The sequence below is a fragment of the Salvia hispanica genome, chromosome 1 (genome assembly GCF_023119035.1).
Source record: "Salvia hispanica cultivar TCC Black 2014 chromosome 1, UniMelb_Shisp_WGS_1.0, whole genome shotgun sequence".
NCBI classification, from domain to species: Eukaryota; Viridiplantae; Streptophyta; class Magnoliopsida; order Lamiales; family Lamiaceae; genus Salvia; species Salvia hispanica.
In genome coordinates this window covers 12,073,599-12,086,799 of record NC_062965.1, presented here as the reverse complement: position 1 = coordinate 12,086,799, position 13,201 = coordinate 12,073,599, and the positions used below count along the sequence as shown (strand labels likewise).

The 13,201-nt window shown below is 31.2% G+C and overlaps 1 protein-coding gene across 3 annotated transcripts; it reads right to left on the bottom strand.

Moving 5' to 3' along the window:
• Window positions 1-4,345: 4,345 nt before the first annotated feature.
• On the bottom strand, window positions 4,346-7,542 carry LOC125203368 (probable inactive purple acid phosphatase 28). 3 transcript variants are annotated; one of them, XM_048101701.1, is made up of 6 exons: window positions 7,340-7,542; window positions 6,598-6,656; window positions 6,130-6,313; window positions 5,856-6,003; window positions 5,230-5,657; window positions 4,346-4,940 (listed from the first exon to the last, which is right to left on the bottom strand). In XM_048101701.1, coding segments are annotated over exons 2-6 (1,221 nt in total). In that variant the 5' UTR covers window positions 6,600-6,656; window positions 7,340-7,542; the 3' UTR covers window positions 4,346-4,481. The 3 variants fall into 3 exon arrangements, with proteins under 3 accessions (XP_047957658.1, XP_047957672.1, XP_047957665.1); XM_048101715.1 differs by lacking the exon at window positions 6,598-6,656 and having other exon boundaries at window positions 6,099-6,313; window positions 7,340-7,541; XM_048101708.1 differs by lacking the exon at window positions 6,598-6,656 and having other exon boundaries at window positions 7,340-7,540.
• Window positions 7,543-13,201: the final 5,659 nt, after the last annotated feature.

The window sequence follows — 13,201 nt, the reverse complement described above, 5'->3', positions numbered from 1 at the left end:
TTTTCAATTTAATTAAACAAGGTTTATGGAAGATTAGTGGCAGCCAAAATTAACTAATCGTCATATTAAATGTCTACTTCACGGCACTCAAACATATGTCTCTATGATTCTATCTTTCAACACTAAAATTTCTTGTCCCTACCCTAATTGTAGATGAACTAATTTGGCTAGAGAAATAGATACGGTCATGGTGGACAAAACTAGATTAAGCCGCAACGTGTGTTCTCGTAGTATAAAATATTACTAGTTATAAATAATTATTAAAAAGGGGTAAATAGTCATTTAAATCATCAAGTTTTATCAAAATTTGGTCTATCCCACAAAGTTTGAAATCCGCTAATTAAATCACGAAGTTTCAGTTTTTATAGTTTATCTCATAGGTCGAATTTTAGGTGGAATCTTTTGCATCTCTACATTGAAATCCATCTTGAAATCTCAATACAACTTTAAGATCAAGCACCTTGTGACTACACTTAGGATTATACACGCATCTTTTTCGTGATTTAAATCTCAATCCATTTTGAAATCTCAATCCACGTCAACAAAAATTCCACCTAAAATTTGGCAAGAGAAAATAGATATGGTCATTGAGGGCATAACTAGGATTAAGATTTAAGCCGCGACGTGTATCATCGTGATATAAAATATAGTTATAAATAATAATTATATATAAAAAAAAAAAAGAAAATTGTACTTCGTGATTATATCTTGGGTAATCACGGATAAGTGCATGAACTTTCACTTATTGCACATAAAGTATAAAATTTGTTTCCAATAGTCTAATCTTGAGGATCCTATACTTATATTAAAAATATATATAAAAAAAATAAAAATATAAATCATACGGAGTACTACATCTTAATATAAGCAATAGTGTGTAACATTTCAAGAGAGGCCAGAGGAGAGGAGATACATGATACCTCTAATGCATAATGAGAAAAAATAATCATATTTATTAGTACTATATTGAATTTTTATTGGAAGAATTTTAGAATATATTATTATACTCAAACAAAATTAAATACTACTAATAATGTCTTTTAACAGTGACATTAATTGGAAACGTATGTCATTCAATAAATAGTACTTATGGATTTGTTAAATAATTTAACATATGTGAATAGACTGTTGTGATATTAGTATTAAACATTTAATTAGTTTCTTAAGTAAATTAAAAATTTTGAAAAAGAGAAAACAAAATGCCCCACATTATGGCATGGGGTTAGCATAGTTTTATCACTTATCTTTTAGTGATTATTAAGAGTTTTTTCACGTTAAATTTGATTAAGAGTTTTATTAAATATATATCTTACGATTATATTTTTCTTAAATTTTCTTATTTAGGTTTGACTTAAAAGCTTTATTTTACGTTTAAGAGATCTATTCTCACATAGAGCAACAACTATAATTTTCTTACATTTTACATTGATTTTTCAACTCTACATTTTACATGTTCTTATTTACATATCTTTAGTTGAATTTTTGGTCTACATTGTACATTCCTAAGATTTAGGGTTCTAACTCTGTTTTTTCTCTTATAATTTATATTTTATTTCATTTTTATTAAAATTATCCTCTTTTTCGACAAAGTTGGTTTTTTACATTGAAAATGTTTTTGCCAAGTACTATCAACTATTATCAACTATCACCGTATCTAATTTTTACTATTGGTTCTCTAATTTGTCGGCTAAAATATTACTGATTTGGAACACCCCCTGTCCACCACCATTAAAATTCTTCGTCTGCCATGCCCACAGCATACCCTACCCGTCGCGACAACGAGCGTCACCAACCTCCATCCATGAGCATCCACAATGCAAGGGGGGCGTTCACCGAGCCGTCTCAGCTTGTCCTCCCATCTCATTGTGGATGCTCTTACAATTTCACAACAATATTATACTCTGTATATGGTAATTAGAATAACCAATCACAGACTCAAAGTCGACCGAACGTAACATAAGTTTTATTTTTTTAATTTAATAAAAGTACAACACAAGTGATAGTACTATAATATATGAAGCTTATTTTTGTTCAAACAATACTATACATATGCTTCATGATTATACATTACTATACTATATATATTGCATTTGCATACATCAAAGTATGAAAGTCTTAGTAGCTAGGAGGCGGCGCCAGCGCCTTGGGAGATTTGGGAGAAGGAAGGATGGGAATAGGGATAATGGCCGGAGCCGGACCTGGAGCAAAATGCAGGAACGGCCATGGTCGTGGCAGAGGAATAAACCCTAGGCTTGGGAGATCGCGCGCCGCCTCGCAATTTCCGGCCACCACAGCAAGAATGATGCACATCATGTGTAGGATTCTAGCCATTTTCTTTAAAATTTGATCAACAAAATATTGATGATTAGATTTAGATGAGATGAATGGTAAAGAAATTGCCGGATTTCATAGTGTTTATATAGTTGAATTGCATGCATATGGTGATGTGATTCTTTATTTTTTTATGTTGGAAAATTAATTTTCCATGATATTGATATTTGACCAGTTTTACCTTTCTATTTACCTGAAATTAAATGTAATTTAATTATTGTATATGCTATGTTTTCTTTTCATTCAAATAGACCCCATGAGGTGTTTAGATTTAGAGGTCCGATATTTAATTACTACTACTACTATATTTGAAGCTTTAAATTTTGATCGAGTATTTTTTTATTAGTTTTGAATATCTTATTCATAAAAAATAATTTTACTTTCCTATTTTGATTCATCAAAATTGGTTTGTCTATTTATTTTTCTATCTAATAGTAAGATGGACCTAATTTTTTAATAATGCTTCAAATACTTTTTATGTCTATTTTAATTTTACTTTTATTTTTGCATTAAAACATGTGTCATCCACTCACAGTTGTCAATTGGGTCGGGCCGATCCAGCCGAGCACAGCACAACACATGACTAACCCATTATTAAAACGAAGTGAGCTTAAACTAGTGTCGTTGGTTGAAGTGAGCTTCAATTGGGCTGTTTTTTAAACCATCATAAACCTACTCTAGCCAATATCCTTATGGACCCATACTACAAATCCTTTATTATTACTACTATTTCTCAACTAATTTGAACGTATTTTTAAGGGTTAATAACCAGAAAATACACCAGCTATAGATAAATTAATATTTCTTTGATAAAACAATACTCCCTCCGTTCCATAGTAATAGAGTTATTTTGCCATTTTGGTACGTTCCATAGTAATAGAGTCATTTCTATTTTAGTAAAAGTCAACACATTTTTCCACACTTACTTTACTCTCTCTGACTTTTTTCTCTCTTCATCTTTCTACCTTTTTCATTTTCCACTTTATTCTCCTTTTACTTAACTCACCTAACATAATTTTTCTTAATCTCCGTACCGAAAAGAAACGCTTCCATTATTATGAAACGGATGGAGTATCTCCTTAGTCTAGATAGGCATTCTAACATGTCACCTCAAACAAAGATGATATCATTATGGACATTCTAGGATGCCACCTTATATTCAGTTTGAACGAAATTTAAGTTTGTACTAATAAATTAGTTATACTATAAAAATTCAATTTTTTTACCCAGTTTATTTGACAATTTTGCGTTCATTATACCATGTTTTTGGACCTACCGAGCATTTCAAATTAAGCATATTCCTAATTATCGAATATCAATGCTATTCTAGAGCTTAGAAAATATTGAACACATATACTGATACACATGTATCAATAATATGTTGTCACGTGGAATAACCGTAACGAGAAGATTATTCAGACTACGGTCTGCCTACCATTTTGTAAAATTAATATTTTTATACCACGAATTTATGATGACGTTGCGTGCCTCTGGTATATTTTGTTCAACCAAATTAATCCGTTTCGGACTAATGTAGAAATGAAAAAAAAATATACTAAATAAAATCATTTTAATAATAACTTTTTAAAATTGTTTGGTAAATAAATGTATAAAACAAGACAGATATTGAGGCATTTATTTTTACTAAAAGGCAAAAGTGGAGACATGGAACGAAAAGTGGAGGCATTTCTTTTCATCGACCATCATCCATCGTCCACTTCCCCTTCTCGTTTCGTCCGCAGCCCCTGCTCCCTCACCGCCACAATTCCACTCCTTTTCACTTCTGTAGCAAGCCGATAGAAAGAGTTGCTAGTCTTGGCAAAGAATAAATACATTGAAGAGCAACAGCGTATGAAACGCGGCCCTTGGTTGTGTAACAGATCAAGATTGTTAACAATTTTAGCTACCAAATAATGGGTTTAGTCCTCTTATTTATCTTGTCATGGGCTTATCCCACCTACCAAACAACCAGATGTTTGGTGGCAAAATCAGGCATTGATCTGGGTGTGTTGTATATTCTCTAATTAAATCCAATATATTAGGATTCAACAATCCTCAATTAAAGCTTACAAATCAAGATTCCAGACTATGATTCTAACAATGCCAAAACATTTTACATCAAGTTTGAATTGAGAATGACATCATCATCATTATCTCTCCCAAAGAACTTGCTCGTCAATCTTGCTCAGCGCCTCATCGTCAATCCGTTTCCACGTCTTGATCACCTTCACTCCGCCCCAGGACTGCTCCCCCTTCTCGAGTTCAGCCAGGATCACTCTGCCTCGTCTCGCCCACCCAGCGACCCCATAACCGTGATATCCGAACCCTCCCCCATAGCAAAACCATATGCCTCCTAGAGTCCCACAGAAGTCGTTCGTGTGATCATGGCCTATGAACACGGCCTTCACGTCTCCAACGGATACGAGCGTCTTGAGCACACCAGAGTTTACAAGGGAGCATGCTGTGTACTCTCGATAATGACCAACCATATTGTAAATAGGACCTTGTCTCATTTCAGGAATCGGGATGTGGAAAAATGCTAATGATGGAATGGCAGCTAAATATTGAGATGTTCCAGATGAAGATTCGTCACTATCCAGCTTCCTTTCCTGTAATATATATCACCTGAAACTTGTCATTGATTTGAAATCTTCAATACAGCCTCATAATCGATGAAATAAAGTGAAAAAGATCTCTTTGTACAGACACTAGTTACACTAGACTGCATTTGTCATCAAACATGTACTAAACCAAATTATGACATGTAACAAGCAACAGAATCATCATAATGTCAGAAACTTGATTTAACACAAGCACATACGTATGTAGAGCGATAAAAAAGCAATGAAGTTTTAAATACTTATAATAGTAGAGGTTCAATATCAGGAGAAGTTTCACCTCAAGTTTCTGTGAAACGTTACGGAGCCAATTAAGCTGAGATTCTTTGATCCAATCATAAGTTCGAACCCCATTCACAACGGCTCTGTCCCCGCTGTCAAGAAAATAAAGATTGAGGACAGTACTATTTGCAAAATTGGAACCTGGAGCACCCCATATTCTGAGATCATAGTTTCCAAAGCCATCAATGTTTGGAACTGGAACCACTTTGTCGGAATGGTCACTATATTCAACTGATGGAAACGTTTGTGATAGAGAATAATCCATGAGGGATAAGAACGACATTAGTTCTTCACGAGTCATCGTAGATTCTTGGTCATGGTTCCCTAAAACAGCTGCCCAAGGGATTCCTGATTTCATAACTGGGCCAAAAGCTTGCAACATGGATTCAGCAGCATCATTAGCAGTCGACCCGAATATGTTGTCTCCTGGGAGGTTTACACAATGTGAAGGGTATATATCGGAAAAAAATACCAATAGTCTCATACTCATTTTGACATATATTAGCTAGTGAGAGGTTCACAGAATCAAATGCCTACATATGTTAGACTACTTAATTTGCAACATATAAAACTATAAAATTCAAATGCATAAAGTGATTAGTTCATGGAGTAATGGTTTAATACCAGTAAAAACAACAAAATCAGGTTTTTCCAACTGAATCATCCTCTCAAGAAACCTGGTTGTGTTAAGGTCAGAACAGCCAGCATAATCACTGTCCAACACATCCCGACATGGAGTCAACTTCCCATTCCCAAAATGCATATCCGCCACCTACATCACAAGCCAAAACCCATCAATATATTCAATCACTGAAAAGGAAACAGAAAAACAGAAACAGGCCAGAAATTATTAGCCTCCACACGAACTGAATCATGTTTCTTGATATCTAAAAACTACTTGGAGGATTTTGAAAGTGCCGTCAGCACGAAAACGCAGAGGGGTTGGTGCCGCTTTCTTGAATCTCGCATTTTGATGGTTTATGCTGAGTTTTGGGGAGACAAGAAGTGTGTCGAGTAGGTGTAAGGCTGAGCACACGAGTATGAGGTAGAGGATAGAGTGAATCCATGTGACCCCCTCTTCCCTAGCGAACAAAGACACAATGAAAACTCAATTTATTATCATCAACATTAACTTAAATGCAGAAGTTCAAAAGAAAAAAGAACATGTAAATATAAATCTTCCTAAATGTCAATGTATTAATAAAAGAGCCCAAACATAAATTTACTTTTTAAGGTCATGAGATTTGAAGAAAACACGTTAAAATTCACAAAACTAAGGTCACGGATGCGAAGAGTATCTATAGCCAAGGCCAATGTTGGAGATGGCAACATATAATGTTAAAGATTGAAATGATATATGACTAACATTAAAACGGGAGAGATTGTTGTCCAACTGCACTAGCCCCCCAGCTCGACACTCTTAGCCTACAATAAAATAATAAATATGGTGTGATCATGCACACATACTAATTGGGTAAGCACTGCAAAGTGTTATAATCAACTGCATAAGAAAAATAAACATGATGAACTATACAAACTTGCTTAATCATGTGAGACTACACTAAAGCGCCATGATCCATGTGGTCATATTTAATTCACATAAATGTTGCATAACAGAGCAACATTAAGATCCATACTCGAAAATGCTCCCAAGAGTATATTCTCTCCCCTGTTCAGTGCAGAAGAGACTTGTAACATATTGAAAACTGGAGGCTTTTATGCAAATTTATCTTAGAAGAGGCATATCGTTAACTTTATCAAGCAAAAGCCTTTAGTTGGGGGTCATTGATGAAGAATTTAAATATATTCGGGTGTTAAGCTATCATTTGTGGATCGTAGAGAGGTCAAATTGCAATTCTTAAAAGTTTGGTCAAAATCCCCAATTCAATAAAAAATGCACAGAAGTCAACATAAAAATCTTTGTCGCTGATCAATTAAAATGCTCCACAAAACCCCATGTTCTAATCGAAACACGCAAGCAACAATTACTCCGCCGTGCCGACACCAGATCTATGAATTGAGGCGGTGGCATCACACACTACCACTACCATCCGAAACCTCATAACCAGAGACATGAATGAAACTGAATTTGAATGGAAAGACGATACCTGAGAGAGGGCGAGATATGCCTTTGGCTTTCCTTTTTTGGACGAAAATCAATTGCCGAAATGAAGAATTCGTATGTGCTTCCGCCCCAAATTCACCTCACCTCACTGAATTCCATTCTTCTCCGTAGTAATTAGTGTTTAAATTTGTGTTTAAATTTGCACGTGACCGTAAATTGATCGATTAACCTTTTTCTACCTATTTTAATAAATAGTCTTACTATAAAAGAGTGAGTGATTATTTATTTCAAAATCGTCTTATTTCATTATTTTCATAGAGCAAGTCATTATTTATTTTATGAATCGTCTTATTTCTTTTCTAAATTAATCAATTTTTTTATTCTATGCATACAAACTAAAATAGTTTTTCAAATATTAAGGTAAAATGATAAAAATAGTGATATAATTTTAAAAATTGAATATATTTCTTTACTAAATTAATTCAATCTTTTTTATTGCATACCCAAATAATGATAGTAGTTTTCAATATTATAAGTTAAAAGGAGTCTCTTAAAATATATCAGTCGTTAGAGGATTTGAACTCGACTCGGATGGCGCAAAGCGCAATTGAAGATTGTAACTCACACCTTTAACCGCTTTCACAATTTAACTAGTTAGTTGTTTTAACGATGCATTATCTGTATGTGTCTTTCAAAGACGTGAAATCGAGACATACCTTTTTAAAGTAAAAACAAAAGTTTCTCAATAAATAGTTCTTTCCCTAAATTCATATGCTTTGAGAATTTCGCCCCCGAATAGCACAAAGAAAGAGTGTCGTTTGATCCTAGACCTTTATCAACAACCACTTAATCCAATCTTATCACCAAATTTTACAATATTTAATTAATTTATATCTCAAAACCCAATCATACACTCCCTCTGTCCTACTTTAGGAGTTTCGGTAACTTTTGCATACCCGTTTTGTAAAAATCAATAAATAGTTAAAGTGGAGAAATGGTAAAGTAAGAGAGAGAATAATGTTGAGAAGAGTCTTAATTACATTATTTTATCTCTTACTTTACCAGTTCTTCACTTTAAGTATTTAATATAATTATTACAAAACAGATGTGCAAAATGACCGGGACTCCTAAAGTGGGACGGAAAGAGTATTTTTTATAGTTATCAATAACCACCCAACCACACCGTTATATATTTAATTTTATACTTACTTTTTATGCTAATGTTATTACATGAAATATTTATTATTACAATAAAATTTATATCAAAGAAGAATAATTACATGAGGGGAAAATATGAGATTTTTTTTTTGCAAAACTATAGAATATTTGGTCTCAGTTTATAGAAGATAAAAAATTATAAATTTTCGTATAGATTTTATAATTTTATACTAGTATAATATTTTAAAAAAATACTATTTATCAATAAATGAGATTATGCCATTTAAAATAATCTCATTGACTGATAAATTAAATAAGTTGAAAGACCGCATGTGTGTGGTTGCCATCCATGCAACCACGATCAAGGAGAGAGAGACCATTTGTTTCAATTTTTTTTAAAATTGCTTGCTGACTTGTTAGTCAATCAAAGATGACCGATAAACATGGCATAATAATAAACAACTCATGCTCTTTTTATCAAAATGACTATGTAATTAGATCGTTTTCTTTTGACCAAATAATCATAATAATTGGATTGATTTTGTTAGTCAATGACATATTAGCGATAAATTCATATAATCAATATATTTTTGACTAAATTAATGATCATTAAGACATCTATACATCTATAAAAGAGGAGTTTTAGGGGTATTTATAGAATAATCATTAGAGTTTTAGGGGTGTTTATGGAATAACCATTTAAGCTTAAAGCTATAATTGTATATGCGATACAAGAAGTTAATTATATGCAATACATGAATGAGTATTGAGTTCATGCCTTTGTTAATTTGAAATATAATGCGTGAGTAATGGAATGTGATCATGGGAGCATTTGGCTTTTCACTTCTTATAACCTCCATTATCTTAATTTTATTGTTTATGGTATTTTAATTTCATTGTCTTTCTATATTCTCATTTTGTGCCTATAAAAGGCTTGGAATAGTATATGGATTACACACCAATAAAAGCATTTTACTCCTGATCTCTCAAACTCTTTACATTTTAGTGTGTAGTTTAAGAGCACTATATTGCTTTATTCTCGGAGCTCCATCAATTTTTTCGGTGCCTAGCGGAAGCATTTTTCTCCTGATCTCTCAAACTCTTTACATTTTAGTGTGTAGTTTAAGAGCACTATATTGCTTTATTCTCGGAGCTCCATCAATTTTTTCGGTGCCTAGCGGGTTTGAAGTGTTTCTACATGCTAGGAGAAAGTCGTTTTTATTTTTGGAGATAATACGTCAAATCGAGAGCACTAGCACAACATAATTTACCTTGCGGAAAGAGAGCTTTTCTCGACTCTACTTATAGTTTGTTTTTTTATTATTATTTCCATTGTAATTTTTATTCCACTTATTGTTGTTTTTTCGTTAATTGTAATAGTTAGAGTATCGCCGGTAGATGGTTAAAGAATTTTTAATATTTCTAACAATTCTTAAAGAGAATTGGGACATCCCTAAAACATGCTCATTTTTACGAAATTTATTAGTACTATTTTTTATTAGAATTGAGAAAGCGAAAAAAGTTTTAAATTTTAACTTTTTGATAATTTGGCAAAGTAAAAGTGGAAAAGTCTTTGGAGAATTTGTCTAAAACCGTGTGTGACATTAATTTAATTCACTTGCAAAAAATGTTTAATTGTGAATATGTGTTACTATTGGAAAAATAAATTGTTTTCCACTCAAGAGTCCAACAATAAAGTAGTTTATTTAAATGGAATATTAATTGTGCAATTATCATAATTTTACTACAAACGTCAAACAATATACTAGAATGATTCCATAATTTAAATAGAATATTAATTGTGCAATTATCATAATTTTACTACAAACGTCAAACAATATACTAGAATGATTCCATAATTTAAATGTAAACCCACCACAATTTTATTCTTCTTTTTGGATACAACAAATATTTTGTGGTTCAACTAAAAATATTTCATGTACCCAAACATGCAAAGTATAGTTTTATATTTAATACTTAAAAGGATGGCCATTTTGAATAAAAATTTATAATTTAATTAAAATTGTGATTTATTAATGAATTTGAATCTTTAGCGGTAGTTTCTTAAACCCTTTACTACAATTGATTGTATACTAATTAGAGAAAATAAGTTTTCATTATTATGGTGCAATTGTACACAAATCGATAGCAGCAATACAAAATTAATTGATTCAAATCCTTTTTTATTACTAGCAGATTATAACGTGAAAGGTCAAACAATTTGTAACTCATTTGTTATTAATTAAATTTATAACAAATAATATTGGATTAAATTCACTAACTATACAAAAAGCTACCCGTTTTCTATAAATTTGACTTGTATAAGGATGATTTACTGAAATGGAAATAAGAAATTTGATTCGACTTTGTTCTATAAAATAATTGAGTTCTACCAAGCAAAGAAGTTTGAATAATTGATGGAAATTCATTCTTGCTAGGGGCAACTTCAACAATACTTCAACTCTTTGTTAAGATTGAATTAGCTCCAACCATTATGCAAAAGGTATCCTATTTCATTTTTTTGCTATTTTTGTACAATATCTATGTTTATTATGTTGAACTATAGCACTGATCTCAAATGAGTAGTATGTTTTTTTCTCTAATGTTGCAAATTTCATTTACACTATTGCTTCTTTGTTTGTTGAATAGAGAAAGGGAGAGAAGTAACTAATTGAGCTGGCCGACGAGTAAAGTTTGGGTATGAAGATGTTTGTTGTCCAGAAAAAAAAAGCCACGTAAACATTTGACGAAGAAGATGAGAATGGAAGCTTTTTTTGCTAGGATATATCGGCTAATTATATGAATAGATTCCATCAAATGTTATCAAATGTTCACATTGCACAAATGAGTTAGAATTATAAACGTGTATAGTTGTATAATTAGTGGCTGATTATATGAATAGATTCCATCATGGAAATATATGTAATGGCAGAGGCATCTTTTAAGGCTATATTATAGGGATATTTTATTTTTTAAAAATAACAATTTATATATGCAATATTGGAAGCAATTTTTAGGTCTAGATATTAGGGACATGTATTATTTGATCATAATCGATGCTAAATTGCTAATCAACCAACAATTCTCCATCATTAATTTTAATAGAGATTTCGTACACTTTTTGAATGGTCCATATTAATCTTGATCAATATAACGACGAGAGGATTGCATGTAGTTTTGTAATTAGAGATTTCAGAATAGAGATTTATACTCTGAGTTTCCTTAATTACATTTAATGTTAAATATAAAACAAATTAGTTTTAACTATTAAGAAATTCAAATTTATTTTAGTTTTTTTATTTTTTAAACAATACACTATTATTCATGTTTGACAATTTCTATTATTTATAAATTAGTTGTGATTCACTTAAAAATTAGTAAAGATGATTATTTAATTTAATTATTTGTTTGGTTTAATATTATTAATAACAAATATACTAATGTTAAATTATGTACTCCTATAATCCAAAAATAATAAAACATCTAATAGTAAGTTATTTGAGCCTTCATATATGTATTTCATTCCTTCTATTACATTCCTAGCACCCGTGAAACATAATTATTCGATTAGATAGAAAACAAGTCTACCTTCAATAAAACACTATTTCTGGCTCCAATAAATAATACCATTGGGTGAATAGATGCTTGGATGAATGCAAGCAAGATTCTTTTATTTGTTTACCGTTCACATAGCCATATTGTAAAACACTTTTTTGATATGAGCATATAAACAGATTTGCAGCCAAGATTTAGGGTAGAAAAACCTAAGGATTATCAAGTAGGCCGACCCAGTGTAAGATATCGAATACAGATCTAAAACCCCCAAAATAGAATAAGTAATCAATAAAGTAAAATTGAACTGGGACGGAGGGAGAATTTTATTGATCTTTGGCTCATTTGTTGGTCATGGTAAATATATTTTAAAGTTAAGGGTTTAGGATTTAGGTTTCAAGGTTTGAGTTTTTAGTGTATAGGGTCACTATAATGCAATGAAATGAAGTTCGACTAGGAAGTGTCTCACCAGTGCAATCTTAAATTATAGCTTTTGATAAACAATATCTTAAATCTCATTAGGATAAGTGGTAATTATACATTCTTTAGGATTTTTTGTTTTGGTGACGTTAGAACTATTGTTCAATTATATTATGATTTTTGTTTTAAATCTTTAATGCCATTGGAATCTATCTTAAGCAATAATGTATGGAAGATCTTAAATTTTGTGACAATAATAAAAAATAGACATTTTGCATATGAAAATAAATATTGTTTCAGACAAAAATAAAATAAAATGACACAACCAGAATTTAGAATCAGTAAATTAAATAATTAAATTTTAAAAAATAGGTTTATTAAGAATAAGTAATATTTATACACTAATAAAATTTACTACTTTTATCAAATGTATTGTTGTATACGTTTATAATATATTTACAGTTTTAGACTTATATAATAATATTGTTTTCTATTTCAAATAAATATTTCATATTTTTGAAGAAAATAAATGGACCGTGCATAGCACAGGTGTGATACTAGCTATATATAAAATATCACATTAATAGCAATACACCAATTCCTTTAAAAAAAAAAAAAAGGCAATACAAAGAAACATATTATACATCAGTCAATAATTAATGACTAATTAGGAAATTAGAAAAAACTGTGGCTGATACTAAGTTTATGTATTACTATTATTATAAATCCAATTCTATTTTGTATTCCATCGCATGTCTATATTTGAAACATAAAA

What these genes read in the sequence shown, in the direction of transcription:
- LOC125203368 (XM_048101701.1), bottom strand. An exon ending in GCACTTTCAAAATCCTCCAA is followed by an intron (nt 6,004 to 6,129) that starts GTAGTTTTTAGA and finishes CTTGTGATGTAG; the next exon opens with GTGGCGGATATGCATTTTGG. An exon ending in ACGTTTCACAGAAACTTGAG is followed by an intron (nt 4,941 to 5,229) that starts GTGAAACTTCTC and finishes TATATATTACAG; the next exon opens with GAAAGGAAGCTGGATAGTGA.